Consider the following 26,983-nt stretch of genomic DNA (forward strand, 5'->3'; position numbering starts at 1 on the left):
TAGCATTTTGTGTATCTCTCTGTTAAATCAGTAACTCATTCCAATACAATGTTTTTTCCCCCTGTGTTTGTCACTGTCTGAGAGTAGAAATAACTCCTCCATTTGCCAGTTATTTCTTAGTTTTTACACTTGCCTGAAGCTGTTTGGCTAACGTGCCCTTGGAAAACCTGTCATGTTCTATTTCAGCATCTCTTACAGATTTTTTTATCTCATTTGATCTGTAGGGATATACCATCACTTTAATCTAAGTTCTTATCAAAATAATCGTTGGCACTTTCTGTGGGGCCACAGATCCACACACAGCACTCTGGGTTTAGGGTCTGTGGATAATATGATGGAAACTATTGAACATGAATTGCTTGGCTTGCTTAATGTAACATTTCTCATTTGAAACATCACTGTAACATTCAAAAGTGATTGCAAGAGATTTTCTACTTGTTCATACAAAACTAGTGAATAAGGGCCTATGATGACCATTTGGGCAGTTTTTTTCATGCCATAAGGGCAACTGGACTTCCATGAGATTATGCCACTTAATTTTTTTTTAATCTGTACATAATGGCTGTGTGGGGCACTGCAAATCCTCTAAAACATGCAACATGTTAAAAATACGCCCTCCAAAGTATGTAAGATACCTATAGCTCTGATCTAAGATACATAGATTCATGAGCAAAGTTATCATCATCTTCCAAACTGTGGATCTGGGGATCAGATTCTCATACTTTTACTGCAGTTTAGCAGCACCTTACCGCACAAGCAGTCCTACTGAAGTCACTGAAAGCAGAGTAAGTTACTATTCAAAGTAAGTAGGGCAACCACGCTCTAGTCCTTACAAGATTTGAAACACTGTACCATATTCACCAATTTTGTATGAATTAAAGGGAAGAAAACGTTCTGCACAATGTGTTGCTAGTTGTATTTATTTCAGCTTGCTTACCTCACCTGCCTAATGCTTAACACATATGAGTGCCCTTGCCTGCTTGTCCTGTTTGATTTCATGTCAAAAACCTTCTGTTATACTTCCTCACTAAGGGCATGGCCACGGTGCAACTGGAGATGTGACTGCAGCTCAGGTAAGTGACCCTGTGCTAACTTTAGTCTAGCGAGTGCGGCTGAAGATAGAAGTGGGCTAGGAGCGCGAGTGTGTTCACAGAGTTCTGGGCAAGCCTGTGCAGACCACACTGAAATTTGCACTCTGCTGCGGCTTCGCTGCCACTTTTAGCCGAGCCAGCTGCACTAAAGCAAGCACAGGTACGCCTCTACAAGCTGCCATCATCCTTCAGTTGACATGTGGACATACCCTAGTGTGAGGAATCCAGATCCTCCTTTTAAAACCTCACACTTCTCGGGTCAATGATTGATTTTTACAGTAACTTGCTGCTTCTGAGAAACGTCCTCCACTGGGATACTTTTCTGTAGAAACATATCTTCTACCTTTTCCATGAGACAGAGGTATGAGACAGAGGCTGAGTTTTCTGCTGACAAGACAAACTGGTACATACTAATAATTATGGCTCTGATAGCAAATTGATTATAGTATCTTCCATCACGAGGGATCCCCAAAGCACATTACAAACTAGGGAACTGCTTCTGCACCTCTTCCTTGGACGAAATTCTAATTGGTTTTGGAGGTCTGTCCCCTCTTCCCCACCATCAATAGGAATATTGTCCAAGTAAAGAGTGCAGGATCAATATACTCTGCTTACATCATGAGAGATGGAACCATCTCTGGCATAAGAGGGCAATAACCAGTGGTGGGTGCAGTAACACTGTGCAAGTGTATGGGGAGGGTACATTTTGGTTAAGCCTTTCAGGGCTAATGCATGTTCCTTCAAAAAATGTCATGGGATCTTTTAGGTATACACAGAGCAGATACAAATCCAGGGCAAAATCCTGGCCCCCATGAAGTCAGTGGCAAAAGTCCCATTGAATTAAATAGGGTCCGGATTTCCCCCTCAGCTTTTAAGATTTCATCCAAAAGATAGATACATAATAAACATTATGGGAAAAGGCATCATTGGACCCAATAAGATCCCGAGTCTGTGCTCCACTGAAAGCAAAGGTAGGAATAGTTCTTTAATGGAAGAAACAATCACAAACCCAGTGTGTTTTGTTTATCTACCTAAGGAGGTTGGAGAGACAAGGTGGGTGAGGTAATATATTTTATTGGACCAACTTCTGTTGGTGAAAGAGACAAGCTTTTGAGCTACACAGAGCTCTTCTTTGGGAGGAGTGGGGTTGGACTGAGCCAACTTTGGCTGTGGCTTGAACCTGTATTTTATGTCTAAATCTTAAAACATTAAACCATTCCTCAACCATATCCAAAATAGATACATGCAAATGACAAAAAATATGCATTCCACTCTGTTCTACTAAGTTTTGAGCACTGTGAAGTATATATCTTGTGGAGAGAACATGTGCCATGTAGGCATCAATATGCAGTTGTATTGTATTAGAGTTCTGTAAGTAAAGAACCACATTTCAGCATTCATTGTTAATTCAGTGAGGATTTGTTAATGTTTTTTTCTGAATTAAATGAAATAAGTACAGTAATTTTATTTAAAATAACACATACTCAAATACAGTCATTTTTATTTTGTCTTAAGGTCTTAAAGAGTGAAAATTACTACTACATAATGTTATACTTTATAATATATTGCACTGGGGAAAAAAGTCTGTCTTGTACTTACTAGCACTGAGTTGAGTAATGGCCCCACTTAGTGGGAAAAAGGAGGAATTTTATGTATGTCTGAAATACTGACAACTCTCTTAAAAGTAAGCAGCTTACATAGGGAAGGTTTCAAGCCTGTGTTTTTTTAAATAACATAAACAATATGCATTATTGTACCCCAAAGTCTAGTTTAGTTAGAATTGCAATATAGCCCTGGTATCTGTGGCATCTTTGATAGAGCAGGCCACAAGGACTTGTGGACCCATTTGTTGGGCCGTGTCATGGGGTTGATTCACCTGCCACCCTTCGGGAGGGGGGTGGGGTGCGTTACAACCCCTCAGTAGCATCTATAGGACTGTCCTCAGTCACGGGGCTGTGTGGCCTTGTGGCCTTAGTCAGTGATGCAACCCTTGCAATCGGCAGCATGGCCTAGTGTCCAGAGTCAGTAACTCAGCCCTGGTTATCAGGGCAGTGCAGTCTAGCAGCCGGAGTCAATAATACGGCCCTCGCTAGCAGGGCAATGCGGCGTAGCAGCCGGACTCAATAGTGCTAGTGAGCTGTTGGGCAGTGGCTAGGATAGGGGACCCGGGCCTGCCCTCTCCACTGGGTCCCAAACCAGTGCCCTGTCGGGGGTGGGGCTGCCCACTACCTGCTTGGCGGGGATCCTACCAAAACACGCCAAGCCTGTCTTCGGTTCTACAACCACTTCCCCGCCAAGTTTCCCTGGGTCACTTCCTACCCGACAGTATCATATCTGGGTCTCCGCAGCCTCTTCCCTCTCTGTGGCATCCCAAGCCAGTGGGTCGGGGTTCAACTCTGGCTGGTTGGCTGGCCTCCACGACCTGGAATGCCGGCAGTCCTCCACCAGGAGTATCAGCAGCACACCTTCATCCTTGCCGGTGGTCAGCCCAGACAGAGCTGATGTGCTGCTTTTTATATCCTGTCTCCAGTTGGAGCATGCCCAGCAGAGCCGAGGGGGCATGGCCTCCTTGGCCCAGAGGGAGTGGTTAACCCCTGTTGCACCAGTGTGGGGTTCATACACCCCGTCACAGACCAGATGTAGGGATTTCCTCAAGGAATCCTTATAGGGATTCTTTTCCTTCATGCACTGAAGCACCACGATGTCAGATATCAGCAACTGCTCATGTTTCTACAGAGTTCTTTGCTGGGGTCCTGCAAGGTTCCGTCATGTCCGTTCTGATTTTTAACATGATTATATGGCTGCTGAGGGAGGTCGTGAGATCTTTGGACTGCAGTACTATCAGAGCTGATATTCAGTTGTCTGTCTTTCATTAAACTCAGCTTTCATAGTCTCTAGTGGAAGCAGGATCTTGGATAAAAACTAGCTAGTGTAAGCTTGATCCAGACAAGATAGCAGTGATATTAGTGGGTTACATATTAGAGGGAAACATTTGGAGGAACTGACTAGATTTGTGACTGCTGTCTCTACTTAGGGGACAGAGTTTTGGGTTCTTAATGGGTCAATTGCCCTTTCCCGTGTGGTAGTGGTAGCACAATATGCTGCCTACAGGTTGTAGCTATTCGTTTGCGATGTGGAACTCTTCACAGTTATCCAAGTCTGTATCAATTCAGTGTGTGATGCTACGATGTACTATTTCCTATTTCAGGAGGACAGTCCTTTTCTAGTTCCTATGTCAACCAAACAGTGGAGATGGGCTGGGAATTAGGAATCTTGATCTAACATAAAAATAATTACGTTTTATTTAAATCCTAACTGGGCTTTTAATCCATTTGATCATATATTGTTGTAATTGCTTTGGCTACATTATGGTGACACCCACACTCTAAGTGAATGTAGCCTGAGATCTCTCTACTCTTATATGTTGGAGTCCCAAAAAGGGATTTCATACCCATCGTAAAATATGTCAAGCTGGCCATAAATTAGGTTAAATACTGAATCTGAAATTGCATTAGCCCCAGAATAATAATTGCTGAAATATGAAACAGTTTAAAATGTATTTTCCTGAGACAGTAAGTCCTCAGACAGTCCCAGTCGTAGCTAATATATTTAATGCAGGAAAGGAAGCCCTGTTATCATGAGCAAATCCCTAATCACACTTTGCAGCATAATTTATTTCCATGGATGCATCCATTTAAATGAAGACTTTGCTATCCATTTTGCAAGTGATTTAGGCAGGGAGTTTCATAGAACTTGAAGGGTAGAGCCCTGCATGGATACAAAATTTATATCCGCATCTGATCCACAATCCGCAAACATGGTCTGTGGACCTCTGTGGATATAAAGCAGATATCCACAGATTTTCAAGGCTCTATTGAAGGGGACTAAATGCTGAACTCCCACTGAAAGGCAATCGGAGTTGGGCACTTGACTCCCTTCGAACCTTGGAAAAGCTTTGAATACTTGAGAATGTTTTATGATCAGCACAGCATATAATGAAAAGGAGTACTTGTGGCACCTTAGAGACTAACCAATTTATTTGAGCATAAGCTTTCGTGAGCTACAGCTCACTTCATCGGATGCATACTGTGGAAACTGCAGAAGACATTATGTACACAGAGACCATGAAACAATACCTCCTCCCACCCCACTCTCCTGCTGGTAATAGCTTATCTAAAGTGATCACTCTCCTTACAATGTGTATGATAATCAAGTTGGGCCATTTCCAGCACAAATCCAGGTTTTCTCAGCCCCCCCCCTTTTTTTTTCAAAAACCACACACACGAACTCACTCTCCTGCTGGTAATAGCTTGTCCAAAGTGACCACTCTCCTTACAATGTGTATGAAAATCAAGGTGGGCCATTTCCAGCACAAATCCAGGTTTTCTCACCCCCCCCCCCAAAAAAAACACACACACACACAAACTCACTCTCCTGCTGGTAATAGCTTAATTGATTATCATACACATTGTAAGGAGAGTGATCACTTTAGATAAGCTATTACCAGCAGGAGAGTGGGGTGGGAGGAGGTATTGTTTCATGCTTTGTGTGTATAAAAAGATCTTCTACACTTTCCACAGTATGCATCCGATGAAGTGAGCTGTAGCTCATGAAAGCTTATGCTCAAATAAATTGGTTAGTCTCTAAGGTGCCACAAGTACTCCTTTTCTTTTTGCGAATACAGACTAACACGGCTGTTACTCTGAAACAGCATATAATGTTATGTTTTTTCTTATGATTCAATCAGAAATCCAGATAGCGAGAGGAAACCAAGTGTAGTGACTGAATAACAACTCTGGGAGTATTTCCAAGCTCTGTCTCATATTTACTAGGGGATCTTAGGAAAGTTGCTTTACCAGTCTGTTCCTCAGTTTCTACTATGTAAACTGAAAAAATAATGACTCCCTGTAACTAAGGAGTATTCTGAGGTGCTTGTATACATTTAAGGAAATAATATAGCTTCAGTAAGGTGGTTCAAGTTCAGATGGAAGGTCCTAAAGAAGTGACAGTATTATTACTAATATGAAATAAGAGTCTCTGCTGTAGTGAAACAAGGATTTTGTGTAAGAAAATATTCTATTTCATTCCTGTTAAATTACTTCCCCCTGATTACAAGCCTTATCAAAGACAGTAATAGCCAGCATCCCTCAAGAATAAAGTTTAAATGTAGCTTAAAAACTACATTAATTCTGTCTTAGCCACCAAATGATGCAATCAAATTAAAAAATGATGTGCTCATAAGTGAACTTGGTAGAAATGTATTAAGTTGTTATGGCAATTGGAACACTGAATTTAAAGTTATGGATCCCAAATTCTAGCAAATACAAGTAAATGAATTTCTAAGGTAATTAGAATTTCTTTCAAAAATTATATATCTTGGTACCATCTTTCACGGTTACTACAGAATTGATTTGATGGCTTTCTAATGAAATCCAATTAATCAAGTAGAATGTTTTACTAGCTAATGAATTAATATTATCTTGGTATTCATCTTATAATCATCACTTACACTGTCCCCACCATTCCGTTTTTTCCTCATATGATTTTATTGAACATAAATATTTTGCATGTGAGCAATTAGATTATGATTGGTTTCGTGGTAACCAATATCAGATCCTTCATTTTTGGCCTTTCTTGGGATCCCATTTACATTGTGTCCTTATTTCTTTCTTCTGGAGAATGCTCCTTTAGTTTAACTCTGGTGTTAGGGGTTTGTTATAGATATAGATAACGGGACTTATGGGGCCAAATCTTGAAAGCAGCTCAGTAGAGTGGATGCCCAATGGGTGCTGAGCTGTTCTGAAAATCTTGCCAAGGCTGGATGTGGTTATTTTAATAGGTGATCATGTTTTCCTCTGTTGAATATATGAAGCCAAGGATTGTTACAGATTGGGACATGTGAACCCCAGAAACTCAGGGATGAGCTATACTTTACCATGGGAAAGGCTGAACATGTGATGTGCGTGCGGTGTTTTATCTAACATTGATCTTAGTTAGATGGAATCAAACCAGCCCCCATGTGCATCTATGTTTCTCCTTTGAGCAGGTGGCCTGCTGGGAAGATCATATCACTCCTGTTAGCTAATAAGAAATTCTCCTTTAATTCATATAGTGGAGGTCTGTAATTTTGGCACTGAAGGGATTAAGATCTACTGCCCATGTTACATCTATGTGGATTACTTCATATATGTAATTTATGAACCCACATTTTATTACAGTGTCACCTACTTACTGCCTGAGTCTGAATCCTCAGTGAATCACAGTGATCCTTGTTCTTTCATGACATCCATCCATCCATCCATCCATCGTACATAGTTTTAAAGTCCTAGTAGTTTCACTGTTTTAATAGTTTATAGATAGATGGGGTGAGTGAGGTAATATCTTTAATTGGACCAATTTCTGTTGATCAGAGAGACAAACTTTCAAGATACACCGAGCTCTTCTTCAGATCTGGAAAGGTACTGAGACTGTCACAGCTAAATACCAGATCGATCATATAGTTTAGCATAAGTAGTTGGCACGTATTGTAAGGGACAATTCAAGATGAAGTGGCCCCTAACTCTCCTGGAGTCCCAGGACAAAAAAGGGGGTAGTGGATTACAGATTGCTGTCATAAACCATAAATCCAGTGTCTTTATTAAGACCATGATTTTTAGTGTCTAGCAAAGTTATGAATTTAAGCTCCCATGTTCATTTTTTGAAAGTGTTGTGCAAATTTCCTTTGAGGCTCAGGTATGATAGGTCAGATGTAGAGTGATCACTTTGTGAAAAGTGGCAAAGAGTCCTGTGGCACCTTATAGACTAACAGATGTATTGGCGCATGAACTTTTGTGGGTGAATACCCACTTCGTCCGATGCATGTAGTGGAAATTTCCAGAGGCAGGTATAAATATGCAAGCAAGAATCAGGCTAGGGATAACGAGGTTAGTTCAATCAGGGAGGATGAGGCCCTTTTCTAGCAGTTGAAGTCTGAACACCAAGGGAGGAGAAACTGCTTTTGTAGTTGGCTAGCCATTCAGTCTTTGTTTAATCCTGAGCTGATGGTGTCAAATTTGCAAATGAACTGAAGCTCAGGAGTTTCTCTTTGAAGTCTGGTCCTGAAGTTTTTTTGCTGCAGGATGGCTACCTTTAAATCTGCTATTGTGTGTCCAACGAGATTGAAGTGTTCTCCTACAGGTTTTTGTATATTGCCATGCCTAATATCTGATTTGTGTCCATTTATCCTTTTATGTAGGGATTGTCCAATTTGGCCGATGTACATAGCAGAGGGGCGTTGCTGGCACGTGATGGAGTATATTACGTTGGTGGACGTGCAGTTGAATGAACCGGTGATGGTGTGGCTGATCTGGTTAGGTCCTGTGATGGTGTCGCTGGTGTAGATATGTGGGCAGAGTTGGCATCGAGGTTTGTTGCATGGATTGATTCCTGAGTTAGAGTTACTATGGTGTGGTGTGTCGTTGCTGATGAGAATATGTTTCAGGTTGGCGGGTTGTCTGTGGGCGAGGACTGGCCTGCCTCCCAAGGCCTGTGAAAGTGAGGGATCATTGTCCAGGATGGGTTGTAGATCACTGATGATGCGTTGAAGAGTTTTTAGCTGAGGACTGTATGTGATGGCCAGTGGAGTTCTGTTGGTTTCTTTCTTGGGCTTGTCTTGCAGCAGGAGCCTTCTGGGTACATGTCTGGCTCTGTTGATCTGTTTCCTTATTTCCTCATGTGGGTATCATAGTTTTGAGAATGCTTGGTGAAGATCTTGTAGGTGTTGGTCTCTGTCTGAGAGGTTGGAGCAAATGCTGTTGAAAAGTGTTCACCCACAGTTGATATATGTGGTGTTTTTGTCTTTTATCATTTTTCTGTGTGAGTTCATTCAGGAGTGTAGTGATTATCTGGTTTCACCCATATAGTTGTTATTGGTGCATTTAGTGCACTGGGTGAGGTACACCACATGTTATGATAGACATGTGTAGGTCCTGTGGATCTTGAAAGGTGTTTTTGGTGGGTGTTGATCATTATAGCAGTGGAGATATGTCCAACAGCTCCATCCAGGAGTACCATGCTGGACTTCCCTTCCCTACCACTTCAGCCAATGATGGATCTACCTTCTGATGCATGGGATCTGTCTGTACCAACCTCCTATACTCCTCAAACACAGGGATGAAGTAAGACCTTTATTTCCCGAGGGGTATTTTTGCCTTACTGTACTTGCAGTCTCCTCTTCTATCAGGTCTGGTCCTCCTCAGAGACATCAGTACAACAGAGGAAACCATTTAGAGGAATCCATCAGAGGAAACTCCACTACATCTACAAGTCAGAGCATTCTTCCTTCAGTACTGACAGGGTGATCGGGGGAGGTCCTGGACGAATGGAAAAAGGAAAATATAGTGCACATATTTTAAAAAGGGAAGAAAGAGAACCCGGGGGACTATAGACCGGTCAGCCTCACTTCAGTCCCCAGCAAAATCATGGAGCAGGTCCTCAAGGAATCCATTTTGAAGCACTTGGAGGAGAGAAAGGTGATCAGGAACAGTCAACATGGATTCACCAAGGGCAAATCATGCCTGACCAACCTGATTGCCTTCTATGATGAGATAACTGGCTCTGTGAATATGGGGAAAGCGGTGGATGTGCTATAGCTTGACTTTAGGAAAAATTTTTACGATCTCCCACAGTATTCTTGCCAGCAAGTTAAAGAAGTATGGATTGGATGAATGGACTATAAGGTGGATAGAAAGCTGGCTAGATTGTCAGGCTCAACGGGTAGTGATCAACAGCTTGATGGCTAGTTGGCAGCTGGTATCAAGCGGAGTGCCCCAGGGGTTGGTGCTGGGGCCAGTTTTGTGCAAAATCTTTATCAATGATCTGGATGATGGAACTTCAGCAAGTTCACAGATGACACTAAGCTGGGGGGAGAGGTAGATATGCTGGAGGTCCAGAGTGGGTCCAGAGTGACCGAGACAAATTGGAGGATTGGGCCAAAAGAAATCTGATGAGGTTCAACAAGGACAAGTGCAATATCTTGCACTTAGAAAGGAAGAATCCCATGCACCGCTACAGGCTGGGGACCAACTGGTTCTGCAGAAAAGGACCTGGGGATTACAGTGGATGAGAAGCTGGATATGAGTCAGCAGTGTGTCCTTGTTGCCAAGAAGGCCAATGGCATATTGGGCTGTATTAGTAGGAGCATTGCCAGCAGTTTGAGGGAAGTGATTATTCCCTTCTATTCAGCACGGGTGAGGCCACACCTGGAGTATTGCGTCCAGTTTTGGTCCCCTCACTACAGAAGGGATGTGGACAAATTGAAGAGAGTCCAGTGGAGGGCAACAAATATGATTAGGGGGCTGGGGCACATGAGGAGAGGCTGAGGGAACTGGGGTTATTTAGTCTGAAGAAGAGAAGAGTGAGGTGGGAATTGATAGCAGCCTTCAGTTACCTGAAGTGGGGGTTCCAAGGAGGACAGAACAAGGAGCAGTGGTCTCAAGTTGCAGTGGGGGAGGTCTAGGTTGGATATCAGGAAACACTATTTCACTAGGAGGATGGTGAAGCACTGGAATGGGTTACCTAGGGAGGTGGTGAAATCGCCATCCTTAGAGGCTTTTAAGGCCCAGCTTGACAAAGTGTTGGCTGGGATGATTTAGTTGGTGTTGGTCCTGCTTTGAGCAGGGGATTGGACTAGATGACCTCCTGAGGTCTCTTCCAACCCTAATATTCTATGATTTTCTATGACAGCACTGCCCTTAGAACTTGAGCTGATTTCTGTATCAGAGTAATCCAATGATCTGGACGAACCTGCGCCCCCTTTGAAAGAGATTAGTCTGGATAGAACCTTTAGGAGAACTTGGAGCCATCCTCCTCTCAGACATGACAACCAAAGGGACCTTTGGAACCCAATGCTTTGAGGGCCCCCACAGCCAATGAACTCCTCATATCAGCCTTAATTGGACACCCGGGATCCATGCAGGAATCACAGCAACCACCTTCCCTAGCCAGTACCTGCAGGCTCCATCAGCGTATGTGGCAGAGGCAGATCTGATGGTTCCGATGGGTGTATCATCCTCTTCACCCAATGAAGCTATTGCTCAGTTATCCCCATCCCCACCCATTATCCCCATCCCCACAGGCAACACCAAGAGCTTTTACAGAGGGTTGCGACCGAGCTCTCTTGAGAGAGTCTGTGACATGCAGCACAGACTCCTGGACATCCTTCAACCCTCTAGCCCTAGCAACATGGCTCTCCCAGTGAACAAGGCCATTATGGAACTGACTAGCCCAGTGTGTTTCCCTCCCAGATTACAGGACTCCATGTCAACCCATCTAACAAGTGTGATAAATGCCTTGACCTTTTGGGGTGGAAGGTATTTTTATCTACAAGCCTCCAATATAGAATTGCTAAGTATCAGGCCCTGTTAGTGAAATATTATTTCACAAATTACACTAAATTTGTGCCATTCAGAGATAAACTTCCGCAGGAGGACAGGGCCTGATTCCAACCCCCATCAATGAAAGCAAGCTGATGGCTAAGACATTGCCACAGGCAGCAGTGGATGCAGCATGTACTGCATCTAGAGTCATTGCCGCACTGTCATGAGGTCCAAATTGTGGTTTCTCTCTTTAAGGTTTCCCTGGGAGGTTGAAAATACCATTGAGGACTTACCCTGGCTGAGTCTAATCTCTTCAGTGAGAAGATCAATGAGTCATTTCATTCCCTTAACAACTCTGGGACAATCCTCCATTCCCTGGACATTTGCACCCTGGCACCAAAGATGAAAAACCTCAAGCAAATCTACAAATCCAGCCCCAAGGCATTTTATCACTAATCATGTAAACCATCATGTAAACAGCAGAGGGTGCCAACCCCCAGATACCCCACTTCCTCCATCTCAACATCTTCCGCTGCTCAACCCACCTGTCACCAAGGAGTTCATTTTGATGGGACATTCAAGAACCATGTACCTCCATTGATGCCATTACATACTGTCCCCCAAACCTTCAGTGATCATCTCACCCTCTTTGTGCACACCTGGAGGGTAATAACAACAAACAAGTGGGTACTGGAAATCATCCACTTCAGCTATGCTATCAAGTTTCTCTCCCCTCCCCCTCACTAATCCCCTCCTCAGCCCCTTTTCAGGGACCACTCTCAATAGGAAATTCTCCATCAGAAGGCGGTTTCTGTCCTTCAGCAAGGGACCATAGCGCAGGTGCTTCATCACCGTCAAGAAAGAGGTTCTACTTTGTAGTTCCCAGAGAATTGGAGGTGGGAGACCCATTTTGTATCTTCAGTAGTTAAATGTTTTTATTTACAAGTCAAGATTCTGAATGATTTTGTTGGGATCAACAACTCACTCCTTAGAGGAGGGCATGTGGGTTGTGGCTCTTGACATGAAAGGTGCTTACTTTCGTGTAGGTTTCAGAGTAACAGCCGTGTTAGTCTGTATTTGCAAAAAGAAAAGGAGTACTTGTGGCACCTTAGAGACTAACCAGTTTATTTGAGCATAAGCTTTCGTAAGCTACAAGCTGTAGCTTACAAAAGCTTATGCTCAAATAAATTGGTTAGTCTCTAAGGTGCCAGAAGTACTCCTTTTCTTTTTACTTTCGTGTAGACATTCATCAGTCCCCACAGAACTTTCCTTGGGTTTCTGGTAAGACAAGAACACTATTAGTTCAGAGTACTTTTGTTTGACTAACCACAGCACAAAGGTCTTCTCAGTAGTGGCAGCCGAGGTGAGACAACATGGTTACACCATGTTCCCATACCTTCCCAGTTGGCTACTAATGGGCAAATCCAGTCAGGAAGTCCAATCAGAAACCATATTTGTATTCAGTCTCCTGGCATCCTTGGCAGTCTGCATCAACAAAGAAAAGTCCACTTTGACTCCCACAAGCACTATAGACTTTATAGAAGTGACCCTAGTTTTGATCTCAACCATGGCCTACCAACCTTTGGAGAGATTCCATGCCATGAACAACTTGAAAAGAAAAGTCACTCTCAGTCTTCAAACCATAGTCAAGGTCTGTCTTTCCCTAGTAGGACACATGAGCTGGTGTACTTATGTAACTTCATTTGTCAGGCTCCATCTTCATTATCTGTAGGTCTGGCTCTGATCTGTTTACTCTCCATACAGAGACAACATGAACATCAAGGTAACAGTTCCTGACAACACTGTTCTCTTGTCCACAGCAAGTGCATGCAGGAATATCTTTCACTGCACCCACATTATCACGGATGCATCCCTCATAGGACAGGGATCCCAGATGGACCATCCAGGTTGCATATCTATCTACTAGAGCTGAGAGCAGTCCCCCTAGCCTGCAATCCATTCTTTCCACTAATTTGGTCCCACCATATCCAGGTAGTATTAGATAACATGATGAGTGAATTCTACATAAACAAACTGGGTGGAGCAAGATCCTTTCTCTGTGTGTAGAGGCAGTCAACTTACTGAACTGGTGCATTAGAAACTGCAAAACACTCTTGGTAACATACCTACCTGGTGCACAGAATTCTCTGGAGGACAATCAGCAGACACTTCGCCACAGACCACGAATGGGAGTTACACAGTTGCATCCTGAAAAAGATTTTCACCAGTAGGGAATGCTATCACACGTTTGCCTCACAGAGAAACAAAAATTCCATCCTTTATTTCTCCAGAGCAGGTCTTGGCAGGGATCTACATGTGTTGCCCTTCTATTATTCTGGACAGACCACCTGAGGTATGCCTTGCCTCCCATTCTACTACTGCTGCAGGTGCTGCGAAAGAGTCACCACAACAAAGCTAGAGTCATTCTCATCACACCCAAGTGGCACAGACAATTCTGGTTCGCAGACTTGATGTGGATGTCAGTCTGCCCTCCCACTGCCATGTGATCCTTCCTGGATCTGGTGACCCAGGCTAATGGCAAGACTAGACACCCCAAACTAGGCCCTCTCTGCCTCACAGCCTGGTATTTTGATGGACACCAGACTTAGAATGTTCATGTTCAGAGACCGTTCAATCCATTCTTAATCAAAGCGGATAAGAGTCAACCAGGAAATGCTATTGGGCTAAATGGAAACATTCCTCCACCTGGATGCAAAAGAACCATTTGTCCTCAGAGATGGAAGGTACTCCTGCTACTCTAGACTACATCCTTCACCTCAGGAAGTTTCACCTTCTGTTAGTTCACTGCAGGTCCAACTAGTGCCTTCCATTCTTCAGTGGATGACTAAATTATTTTTCTCACCCAACAATCCTCAGATTCCTGAAAGGCTTCACTGGAGCCTTCCAGCTGATAATGAAACCAACACCACAATGGGACCTCTATCTTGTACTTTTCTGCTCTTGAAGAAGAAATGGACGTTATTTACCTATAACTAGAAGTTCTTTGAGATATGTCATCCCTATCTGTATTCCACGACCCACTCTCCTTCCCCTCTGCTGCAAATCTTATCTGATTCATGGTGAGACGAGGGACTGGAGAGGCATCAGTTCACACTGCCACTTATACCCTTAGTTCAGAACACAAGGAAAACAACTACGCAGGTGTGGAACAACGGACACTGCTTTCAACAAATCTCTAATCTCAGGTACATGGAATACAAACATACCCATGTGTGGAATGCAGATAAGGACTACACACATCTTGAACAATAAAGTAACCTCAATTTATGTCAGAGCTGGACCATGGCTCCCCTGTGAAACATAAGCATCCATTCGGAATAGTCCAGTAGTCTGAATGTTCTTGAATGGGATCTCTGACCTCCACCTAAACAAAGCTCATGGACATTACCTGCTCCCACCAATGTTTTATGGTAGGTTGACAGTGTACCTACTCACTATACCTGGTCACCATCAACTAGTGTAGGTTCTGGGCATAGAAGGAAGTAGAGGGGTAGTCTGAATAATATTAAAAATGTATTTGTTCTGTAGGAAATCCTTTTTTCGGAGTCAGCAATGCGACACTGGAACCACACACTTGATCACATGTCTTGGCACCTGTGTCAAAAAAAAGAAAATATGAACAGATTGAGAGGTTCCGTAATGCACAGGTGACAGACTGTTCAGGAAGGAGTCACAGAGGCAGATAGCTGCATTAGCAGAACATGAAGTCTGCATTATTTTAGTACCTTGCATGAAAAAAAGAACAGACATCAAACATGGCAAAAGGTAGTTCATGCTTGCCAGCCCAGCAAGTCATACTGCAGTAGGCATTGTGGAAAACCATGAGACTACTTAGGTAGTCATTATCTAGTGTATGTAACTCCCATATGAATATCAGCATATCCCATATGAATATCATCAATATAGCAGACTATGGCTCCCTTGTCAAACTGAGCTACAAAGGAGTGAATCCTGTAGATCCTGATGAGCAATCTACATCCTGAGAAAAATGGATGCCATAATTTTAGGATAATACCCCCATTGGTCCAACAACATTTTTGAGATTTTGTATATGTTGCTTCTACCTCTGAGCCACTCCTGGTTTTTTGGGGCACAATTAAAGAAAAGAGGGCAGAAGACAGGTCATCTAACTGCTCAGATCCCAGAGCGTGGCTATACATTATAAAAAGGAGTAAAATAAGCAAACTAGAGGAATGCATGTTTCTATTTAATGAGGGACTTTGGTATTTGTCAATGACGCACTGATATCCCATCCTCGTGTGTTACAGCAAAGTTTTCCACGAGCATGCACAGCTCTATCATTATAATGTAACAGCATGGGCAAAATCCACGTCTCTGCACTGGGTCTGAATAGCAAATGTAGAATTATAAGTGAAGAGGGAACAAATCCTCCCTGAATCTTTAGCCCAGTGGTGGGCAACTTGCAGCCCGTGGGCCTCACGTGGCCCATCAGGGTAATCCTCTGGTGGGCTGCCAGACAGTTTGTTTACATTTGCACAGCTGCCCGCAGCTCCCAGTGGCTGAAGTTCGCCATTCCCGGCCAATGGGAGCTGCGGGAAGCAGCGTGGGCCAGAGGGACGTGCTGGCTGCCACTTCCCACAGTTTCTATTGGCCAGGAACGGCGAACTGCGGCCACTGGGAGCTGTGGGCAGCCGTGCAAATGTAAACAAACTGTCTGGCAGCTCACCAGCGGATTACCCTGGTGGGTTGCAGGTTGCCCACCACTGCTTTAGCCTGTGGAGCCATTCCACAACCCCTCTTGGAGCCCCAGACCTTTGTGCCTATAATCTACAGAAGCAATCCATGTGCAATCTGCAGATCCACCATTCCTATCATTCTATCATTGTTCCTAATTTAGTTCTACCTGTTCTAAGGGCTGGGGGACAGGAGGTCACATGTAACAGAACAGTGCCCAGAGAATGCAGGCCCCAAATCCTCCCATCTTCTGCTTACCTCTTGGTTCAACTGTGGACTTGGCCAAACTTATGGGCACAACAAAAGGAGTAAAGTAGTCAGTGGATGCTGCTAGAACCTGGAATAGGAGTTCTGTGGAAGCACTGAACAGAAAACTGTTCACTTCAGAATCAGACTTAAATTCTTTGGCAATTATGCCACATGAGACTGAATGAGGCTCTAATTCAAAGCACAGATATATCTGACTTTTACCCAAACAGAGTCCTTATCCTTGCTAATTTGTTGCTGGATGTCATACTTACTCATTTTGTTTTGGAAATAAATGGCCTCACTTTAGACATTGTGACTGCTTTGAAAGCACAGGCAGGTTTTTGAACTTTAATGGAGTTCCCATTTTGGTTAGAAGGAAATTGACTATTTTGGGCTATCCTTTACTACAGCTTAGGGGGTACTGAGCCTTTAGATGTAACTCTTTAGGGATAGGAGTCAGAATTTCTTCATGCAATGCACTGATGAAAAATAATTATAAACAATAATACATGTTTTACACTTATCCCAAATCTAAGAACATATATTACAAATCATTAACTATTTGAACCTCACAAAATCCCTGTGAAGTTGATCAGTAGTAATATTAGCATTTTATGGCTAGGTAAGGTAAGGCACAGACAGACTAAGGAACTTGCATCAGGGTCACATAATGAATGAGTGGTGGAGTGAGAAATTGAACCCACCAGTCCTGACTCCTATTCCACTTCTCTAATGACTAACACTCAGCCTCTCTTATCTTATTGCAGAAACTCAAAATATGTCAACCATAAAGGGGATAATTAACTAAAATGTCAGACCCTCATTAAAATCATGTATATCTCTACCTCAATCGCAGAACAGTTTACTGGAAAAAAATAGTTCTTTAGTAAATGAGCAATATCATTTCTTATGGTTCGGTAGACAATTGACAGATGTTTGCTCCCCATAGAGATCTCCTGAAAATGTATATCAAAAGCTGGGGGAAGTGGATAAGTTAAGAAGCAGCACTTTTATTTTCAGCAGAGGGCACTGTAAATAGAGGGGGAAGTGAATAATAATGAGAAATCTGTGAAGTATGAAGATGATTTTCCACAAGGTTTTTACTTTTGCTCTTTCTGTTCAGAGTCTTTGGTCACATCAGTTATCGTTCAGACTGGGAGCTGGTGAAAGTAGACTTCAGGCCATCTTTCCCCAGGGAGTGCACTGAAAATGACTATGAATCTTGGGACCTCACAGATCTACAGGTACTGGACACACAATGATCTTGTGTTAATAATAATACATAGTGCTTATGTAATGCTTTGATATTCATTGTACTGTACAAACATTCACTAATGAGTGTGGATTTCAGCACACAGCTTTGACAACCCCAGAGTGATTTTCAGGGGGATGAAAATAGTCCATTGCTGTTTTTATCAGTGACTTCAGAATGGCTTAGTCATTATACAGGAGATAGATTTTGTGTTTCTTTTATTATGTAAACTGGGCTGGGGAAGGAGGAAGTATACTTAATTACTTACCACAGTAATAGGTGGTCGTGATGGATTGTGAACTGTTAGGCACACACTGGAAATTAAAACCCATCTCACCAATTGAAGCAGTTTGAACATGCAGTTACATGTTCTGCCAACTTCCCAACCATGCACTGTACTCATATGTAAAGCACCAGAAGTAATTCCAGAATCTCAGTGAACTAATCATGTATTAGAGGCCAGTTGTTTGGGGCAATTGTTCTGTATTAATGCATTAATCCCAGTATCCTGGCAAAATTTAATTTTTGGCAACTACATTCTCTGTACTATTCTCTTTACAGTGTATTTTTTGTATAGACCACTTTGTGATCCTTTTGGATTAAACAAGATATATCCCTGTTAGTCATGATGCTCACTGTCATTGTTATTTTTACTCTTCTCCCTGTGAATTTATTCCCTTTTCTCCTTCTGTGCCTCTTTCTCTAAGTTTCTTCTTCATCTGCCATTCTGTAGTATTCCAACCAAACTTTCCTTCAGCACTTATTCATTGAATATATTATCACTACTGCTATACTCCTCCTCACCTGGGGCATGTTAGGTATGTACTTAGAATGTAACATAGCCCCTAGCCTTAACAAGAAAAGTACATTGAAACAGTGGAATTACACCTCTCCATGGACGTTTCAGAAACTGGAAACTTCTGAAATTATTTTAAAAATTGATGGAGTATTTAAAAATACCCACTTACAAGTACAGAATGTTTAAGTGACCATTCTCCAGGCATAAGTAATTGAGCTGTGCATATAACTGCAGAATTAGGGCCACAATTACCCATACATTTTTTAATGCATATCGTTAGACTTCTGCCCTTTAGAAAATATGTCTCAGTATCTGGAGAAGATAACTCTGTGTGCCATATGTGTATTGTGAATGATCCAGAAAGAGTGTTCTAACAAAAAGGAAAAAAAGAAGCAGTTGTTATTCATTATAATGCATCATAAGCGTGTACGAAACTGTACAGTTGCAGAACTGTGCTACAGAAATAAATCACTGTCTCAAACCGTTAATCACTATTGCTATTATTATTTATTTGTATACAGTAGCACCTAAAGACCCAAGTGAGATCTGGGCTCCATTGTGCTAGGGAGCTGTACAAGCATATAGTAAGAGACAGTCCCTGTCCTGAAGACCTTAAAGTCTAATTAGGCAAGACATACAAAAGGATAGAAGAGGAAAAAAAGTATTAGTATCCCCATTTTACAGATGAGTTCAGAGAGATTAACAAGATGTTCAAAAGTGACAAGATTTCAGGAGTCTTTGTTTTTGAGTGCCCAACTTGAGACATCTTAAATAGGCTTGTTTTACAGAAAGTGTGGAGTAAATGCCATCTGAAAAACCCCTTTAAGGTGTCTTATATCTGGCACCACAAACCAAGACGCTCAAAATCAGTAGGCACTTTTAAAAGTCTTGACCTAAATGCCTTCCAGAGTTCACCCAGGAAGCCTGTAACAGAGTCAAGAATTAAACCCAGATTTCCTGCCCCTGAGCCTTAGCCACAAGACCAGCCTTTCTCTGGCTACAGTCTAAGTCACAAGTGGGTGGACTTCATGACAGTATAATTTGGAACAAACACAGAAAAATAAAACTTCTCATAGCTTTGGTTTTTACACTCCTGTGCTTTAATGTTCAGGGTGATCGCTGCATCATGGGTCAGCAGAGAAGTTTTCGGAAGAGGAAGATTTCATCATGGTGCATTAAAGGGAGGAGTTTCACATCTGCTCTCACATCCAAAGTTTGCGAGTGTGCAAACTCTGATTTCTTATGGTGAGCCTTTCTATGGATTTTCACAGTTATCCTAAAGATGAAGTGTGTGAGAGTCTGGGATATATAAACCCCACAACTTTCCTAAGCTGAAAACAACAATAAAACACCCCGGCAGGATCTGAATGAGAGGTTGTTTTCCCAAATGTTAGATCTGTTTCTTTTTAAAAGGCAAAATTACTGCAATAATCCTATTACTGTTTATGTTGGTGGGTTTTGCAAGCAATTATATAGAATATCATAGCATGGCAGAGTAATGCAGAGCTATTGTTATTGCCATAGAAGCTAAGTGCTGTGGAGTTTCTTCTGAAAAACAGAACCACAAAAGCTCTGACATTTTTGAAGTAAGGTGTCAGGTGGAAAAAAACAAACTAGACAAGTCCTGATGTTTTTTTTACTCAGGCAAATTCCCATGGAGCAAAATGTGAATGATGATCAGAGGATTTGACCTATGGTATTTAATACAAATCCTCTCTAGTTCTGAGTGAAGTGGAGGAGAAAGCGTGGTCAAAGAACCCCTTTAAAAAAACTAAGCTGCCAACAGAGAGAATTCTATGGAACTCATTCACAAAACTTTTTGGACCCAATCCTGCTCTCAAATCACTGCCTTTGAAATCACCCTGAGGGCAGAACTGGGCTCAGCATGTTGTGTGTTGGCTTGGTACGAGATAGTATTCAAAAATAGGGTCTCCCTCACTTCTACCCAACCACAGAAAACAGATTTGCTAATAAAACAGGGGCGCTAACAGATTAATTGGATTTGTTTTGCAGTGATTATGGATTTGAACATTCAGCACCTCTGAAATCAGAATCCAGCAAGTGCTTTGCTAACTTTTGGTTTAACCCAGAATCACCCCCTGAAGATTGTGCATTAGGGCAGGCCTATGCGAGCAGCACAGGGTAAGTATTTGATACTTTACCAGCATTCAGGGGGGAGAGTACTCCTGCAGAGGATTACAACATGGCCTTAGGGAAAAGTAAATAAATACTCTTTATAGTTAAATTGTTTGCATCAAAATTGTCCATAGGTAGGGTTAGTGTGTAGGATGGTTTTAGTGGGGGGAAGGGCTAGGACTTGTAGGAAGGGCCACGGCACTGTCAGCTTGATTTTTTTTAAAATTGATAAAGCACCCTTTAAATGGTATGTCCTGATTTTTAAAAAAAAGGTTTTAAGGGTTTTTCTACTCTTTGAAAGCAAAAGCATCAAACATGCAAAATATGTCCAAACCCAAGCGCCCACAAGTCTTGTCAAACTCCAAAAATCATAAGATAGGCTTAAAAAATAAGGAGATTTGAGATTTTTTTTTCATTTCTTTTGTGATATTTAAGCCTTTAGGGATGTGATGAGCTTTACAGTTACTAAAGGAGTGAAGGAGCATCACTGGGCCAAGAGAGCCCACCTCTCAGCAGGTGCAGAGCATGTTCCAAATGGAGGATCTACTCAAAAGGAGACTCTGACAGTCAGGCAGGGAGGGAGAGTGAAGGAGAGACTATCCGAAGGGAGGAAGCCAGTTTGCAGCTTTTGAGGACAAAGCAATCCACAGGAGAGGGTCTGGACTGTGGGTAAGACCCAACTGGGAGGATAAGGGTCTGACCCTTTTCCCTCCCTTGACTCTCTGATGAGGGAGAATAACTGGATACTTGGACGAGAGCTGGGGAATGTTTGGTTGACTGACTGAGCTGCTGGGACTGACTGGGAACTCCCACTGGGGGAAGTGGGCTGCGACCACTCCCCAAACTAAAGAGAGAACAAAGAGGAAGGAAGCAGCCCAGGGGAGGCAGCTCAGGTGCACCACGAAGAGGCAACTGAGTCATTCCACACCTCTCCCCCTGGGGCTCTGGGCTGGGACCCAGTGGAGAGAGAGAGCCTGGGCCCCCAACGTTTCCCTTCCCCTCAAACCCCCAGTTGGTCCAGGAGAAACCTGGGGCACCAGGGAATTGGTGGGCTGGCCTCAGAGTGAAACCCCACTACAAGGTGCAAGGAATCTCAAGCCAAGGCCTGCCCGTTAGAGCTGCTGGCCTCTGAGTAAAACCTGCTACTGGGGTCACATTTTCCTGCTTTTCTTCACAATGATGAGAGTTAGAAACTTTCTTTTTTAAAATATGTGAAAGGTGAGATTCTTAGGTAACCACATGCTTCCAGGAGCTGGCATTTTCAAGAAAGCAGCAAACATCAAGAGACTAGTGAAAAATCACTAATGTTGGCAACAGTGCACTGCTTCCCATTTGTCTCCTGTTTGCACCCATAATTGGTGTCTTTTCAGTTTCAGTGTTGCTACTACTATTACTAGTAACCAACTTCTTGCAGAGCCGTAGTTAGAGCGTAACAAATGTATCTGGGCATAGGCTTTTGTGGGTTAAAACCCACTTCATCAGATGCGTGGAGTGAAAAATGATGCATCTGATCAAGTGGGTTTTAGCCCACAAAAGCTTATGCCCAAATAAATTTGTTAGTCTCTAAGATGCCACAAGGACTCCTAGTTGTTTTTGCTGATACAGACTAACACGGCTACCACTCTGGAGCTAGAGCATGTGAATGTGCTCCCCACAGAGCAGCGCATGAGGGATTCAACTTGCCATGTAGAGAACAGTCCTCAAAGGCCCTGAATAAACAATCGGAAAAGAGAGAGAGAAATATTTTTCTCTAAACTCTTTTCTGATCATCTTAGGAGCTGTTTATAACAATTGTAACTACACATTTTTCGGATATGACTTTAAAGTTGGCAGTGACCCTTTAATTTTAATCCTTTAATTTTATTTTGGAGCAATTTACCCTCTGATTCAAATAATTTACAGTTTTAGGAATAAGTATATATCCTCACTCAGCTTCTCCTTCTTCCCCTCATGTCCTCAGGGGTAAATAATCTGCAGTGAATGTATTCTTTTCCTAATCCTGTGGAGAACTGAGAATCAAAGGAAAGCTTTACCGAACTGTAAACAATAGCGCACAGAACATACACTACAATGTAGTATGATGTCTGTGCTGAGAATAAGTTGCAGCTGGCAATAACATCATCTTTCTCAGCTGCATAGATTGGGACCAAATGTTGAAATGTCAAATCAGGAAAGAAAATCACAGTTTGCTTTATCAGTGAAAATCCGTATTTTGTTTGTTTGTTTTTTGGTAGTGTATGGCCATTGTAACGTAGCATGTTTGAACTCAGAAGGATGAAACATCAATTGTGTTAAAAAGAATGGTTAAAAATAACAAACCTGAATAAAACTGATTCTTGCACAATTGCAGCATAATCCTGAGTGCTTCCTTGTTCACCCTCAGCCAATCTTTGTCAGGCTCTATTTTTTATTATTCTGTTATGCAAAATTTGTATTTTAAAGTGTTTTAAGAGCCACGCAGGCATAGAGTAGTTCATCAGCACTGGAATTAGCTCCTTGGGAATGCAGAAGCTGTTTGATCTGATTTCCATCTGAACTTTGGGACATTGACCAGCCCCACTGAGAAGTCAATTACCATGTGGTAGTATTGTTATACTGTCCTGCAGTGCCCCCAGTGGCACCCACCTGCTATTCCCCAGTCCTGTGTGCTCACTGCTTACTGTTTTATGCAGGTACAGGAAAGTGGTGTCTAATGTATGTGAAGGTGGTGTCGACTTGCAGCAGAATTTAGCCCAGCATATGTGTCCACTGATTGCTCCCAAAAGACTGCAGATTAGCATCAAAGGAGAGAGCCTGGCTGTGAAACCTGGAGAAGACATCACCTTTGTAGTCACGCAAGAGCAGGTAATGAAGAACTTCAGCCTCTTAAAAATGTCAACGCTCGTTTAGAAGTTATTTCTAGGCACTAATTTCTCTCCTCTCTGGATGGTGGGTGAACCGGGATTAGCCCATGGCTTAGAAATAGGTGCACAAACCTTTCTGTTGCTACTGCTGCATCCATTTAACCAAATGGAAGTATTCAGTGAACCTACAAAAATGATAGCTCTGTCTAAGAAACTGGGTTCACCCCTCAACAGCGTTTTTCTCCACTGTTCCTTAAAGACATCATTCAAAGTAGCAGCCGTGTTAGTCTGTATTCACAAAAAGAAAAGGAGTATTTGTGGCACCTTAGAGACTAACCAATTTATTTGAGCATAAGCTTTCGTGAGCTACAGCTCACTGCATCAGATGTGTAGCTCACGAAAGCTTATGCTCAAATAAATTGGTTAGTCTCTAACGTGCCACAAATACTCCTTTTTTTTTTTTAAAGACATCAGCAACTTTGAAAATTTTAGCTTAAGTGAGTTAAGTGCCAACTCGCTTGATCTGCTTTGAATATTCCAGTCTTCAGTGTTAGGGAGGATTCAAGTGAATTGTAAAGAAATTGTACTTAAAATCATGTGGAAAATGGAGTAGAGACAACATTAATACAGATAAAATGTTCAACCTCAGTAAAGGCATGGAGGGATGATGAAGCCAAAGAGCCTGAAGTAAATTCATGCATTTCAGCAAGGCTGTTGATACAACCTGCGCCCCAGATTCATTACTACCCACAGATGGGGGGATTAGCCATCATATCCCAGATTTTCAAAAAGGTACAGCACCCACAGTGTTACAGTGGAAGCTGCTAGTTCCAGATTTGAAAATCTGGACTTTGTTTCAGTGCCTAAAATGGGAGCTCCTATCTCTTTGTTGACCATCTGGCCCCAATTGTGGGTACTGAGCACTTGAAAATCTGGCTCTGAGCTCTTTTAGTCTCGCCTATCAAAAAAGTGAATCACATCTTGTTGGTAATCAGGTAAAACATAAAATAAAATCACCAGGTAGTAAAGGATAATCACATCTACTATGTATAGTCCTTATTGATAAGTTTCCCTGTGTTGCCTAAAAGAGGCAATACCTTAAAGGCATAACCAGACTGTAACAGTCTGATCTGTAGGATGGAACAGTCTGATCTGTAAGTTTGTGGTTCTTAACACTTTCTCATTAAGTGCCAGATTCTGCCATACTTTCTCTGGTTGAGTACTACTTTACTTTGTCACTAATCCCATTGATTTCAAAGAGTCTGAAGGAAATTCATGCATCTCAGCAGGCCTGAATTGGGGATACTTGCAGAGTAAGTTACTACTTAATATGTGGCAGAATCTGGCTCTAAGTAGGTATTGGCCTTAGCTATGGTAAGGTCAGATATATCTCCATTTCTTTTCCTAATTCTCTGTGCTGTCATCATTTCATTATTAGTAAAGAAACAGCACTTGACTATAATCTGAGAGCTCAGTGATTCATCATTTCTGTTAATTGTGATGGGGCATCTAAAAATATGATTTTTGTCAGAGTAGGAATTCTGAGACTTGAATGTGTTTCTCTGTCAACTGGTAGAACACCTAAGACATGCAAAGATGCTCAAAGATCACAAATGGTATTCTCTCTCTCTCTCTCTCTATTAGTGATAGCTATGCATAATACTCTGAACTATAAGTCTCCTTTACAAGAAACCTAACAATTTGCTGCCCCCTATGGCTGAGAATCAATAAATCCATAATAGTTAGAAGCAGAACGGCAAGTTTTACACAAGAGACCAATTAGATCTTCTGACAATTAGTGAGCTTACGGGATAGATCCAGTAACACCAAAGAGATGTAGTATTATATCTATCTGTCACACAATATTAGTTTATTGCTGTATGTGAATACCGGTTATTAGTTTCACAGAAGCAAGAGGCTTTGGCTCACACTGTGTTCATCTGAGTGATACATTACTGAGTTTATATCTAGTAATATTATTAACAACAAGAAGAAGAAAATAAGCTGTCCCAAGCTCTGCTCGCTCAGTCCACAAAATGCATGAATAAACAATGTCAAGAAAATCCACTATTCGCAGAAGAACTATGTAGATGTGTCCAAGTTCCATTTAATTTAGCTGAATTTTTCCTGTGTTCCTCTTTTGTTATCAAACCATTAATATCTTCCTATTTTAGAGAATGAAATCAGTGCTTTGAAAACGTCAGGGTCCTTAAATAGTATTATAGTAGGAAGGGCATTGTGAGAACAAAACATTCATTAAAACTCAGATCTGGTTTACAACATAACACCTTACTCCTATACCCCCCTGGAGATAGTATGTAGGTGCTTTGCTAGCATAAGAAAGCAAACAAGCAGTATTTCCACTTTAGTGTCACCTAAGTGAATTGCACTTACAAGGACACAGCTGAGGAATCTCCTTTGCTTTAAACTTTTAATAAGGTATTGTCTCCTCCACTAAATTCCACCCATCTGTATCCAAAGAAAATGGTGATTTGAAGAAAATGTTCACAGCAGAGGAGTGTACAAGGCAATAAACTCCTTGTGGGTGATGCATTCTGGAGTTGAGGCATTTGAGAACTATGCAGGATCTTCATTGTGAGCATTCTCTCACCTTGTGAACATTTTTTCCTTTTATCTGACAAGACAGAAGAAAATTCATCCAAACAGCAGCACTTAAAAAAAATGTTTTCCTTTCCTTTGTAACGCAAAGATCTGAAAGTTCTTGTCTGCTGTTGCCTCCTTTGATCTTCTGTTAACATCATGTTTTGGGATGAGGTTTTGAAGTATGACTTTTTCAGAAAGTGGCCAGTGTGGAAATGGAATAATGAAACTGAACATATAAAGATTTCAGGGTCATTTGGGAGGCGATAACACGTGATTTTTCAATGCTGTGATTGGCTGAAATCCTTTTGTAGTAATATAATTATTGTAATGCACTGTCAGGTGAGTAGCTGCATGACTGCCTTTCCTGGATGCAATCAGAACTGTTACAATGCATGTCCTAGGCAATGTACTGCTAATGGAGCGTCTCCTTTAGCTCCAGTCATGTGGCTCTGTCCAGATGGGAGAATCTGAGTTCTGTACTCACTGTTATGAATATCCATGGTGTGTAGCTTAGTGACAATGTAAAGTCATAAGTGGTTATGTTTTTTGTTTTAATGAAGTTGCACATTGAAGACAATCTTCATCATCCCAATACTTTAGGCCTGACTTTAGAAAGACAGTGTCATTTTCATGAGCACTTGGCAGAGCTATAATGAATAATAAATTATAGCAGATGGCTAAGGTGGTATAAATGCTATGCTAGCCATAGTAATACTGTGCTAACGCATATGCTATGTCAACTGGGTTTTTGCTAGCACAGTAGACGGGGCTTAAGAGTCCTAGATAAAGTCAAAGAATACTTATAGATTGGGATGGCTCTGCAAATCATGTTGGTCATATCCAGAGGCGTGGTCAGTGTAGCATAATGCAGTTACAACCTGTTGACTAATCTGGAATATTTTATCCTCATTAAACTGGATCTGTGTTACAGATAAGGG

General features: G+C 42.0%; 1 protein-coding gene across 1 annotated transcript in view; it reads left to right on the forward strand.

The window, feature by feature from the left end:
- The window catches only part of SORCS2 (sortilin related VPS10 domain containing receptor 2), an 843,800-nt gene that overhangs the window by 784,984 nt on the left and 31,833 nt on the right, over positions 1-26,983 (forward strand). The window contains exons 15-18 of the mRNA XM_073342594.2: positions 17,535-17,655; positions 19,574-19,707; positions 20,476-20,604; positions 23,271-23,442. Coding sequence (XP_073198695.1) covers positions 17,535-17,655; positions 19,574-19,707; positions 20,476-20,604; positions 23,271-23,442 — 556 coding nt within the window. The remainder of the gene's footprint in view (positions 1-17,534; positions 17,656-19,573; positions 19,708-20,475; positions 20,605-23,270; positions 23,443-26,983) is intronic.

This window comes from Lepidochelys kempii, chromosome 4, assembly GCF_965140285.1.
Source record: "Lepidochelys kempii isolate rLepKem1 chromosome 4, rLepKem1.hap1, whole genome shotgun sequence".
In the NCBI taxonomy this organism is placed as follows: domain Eukaryota; kingdom Metazoa; phylum Chordata; order Testudines; family Cheloniidae; genus Lepidochelys; species Lepidochelys kempii.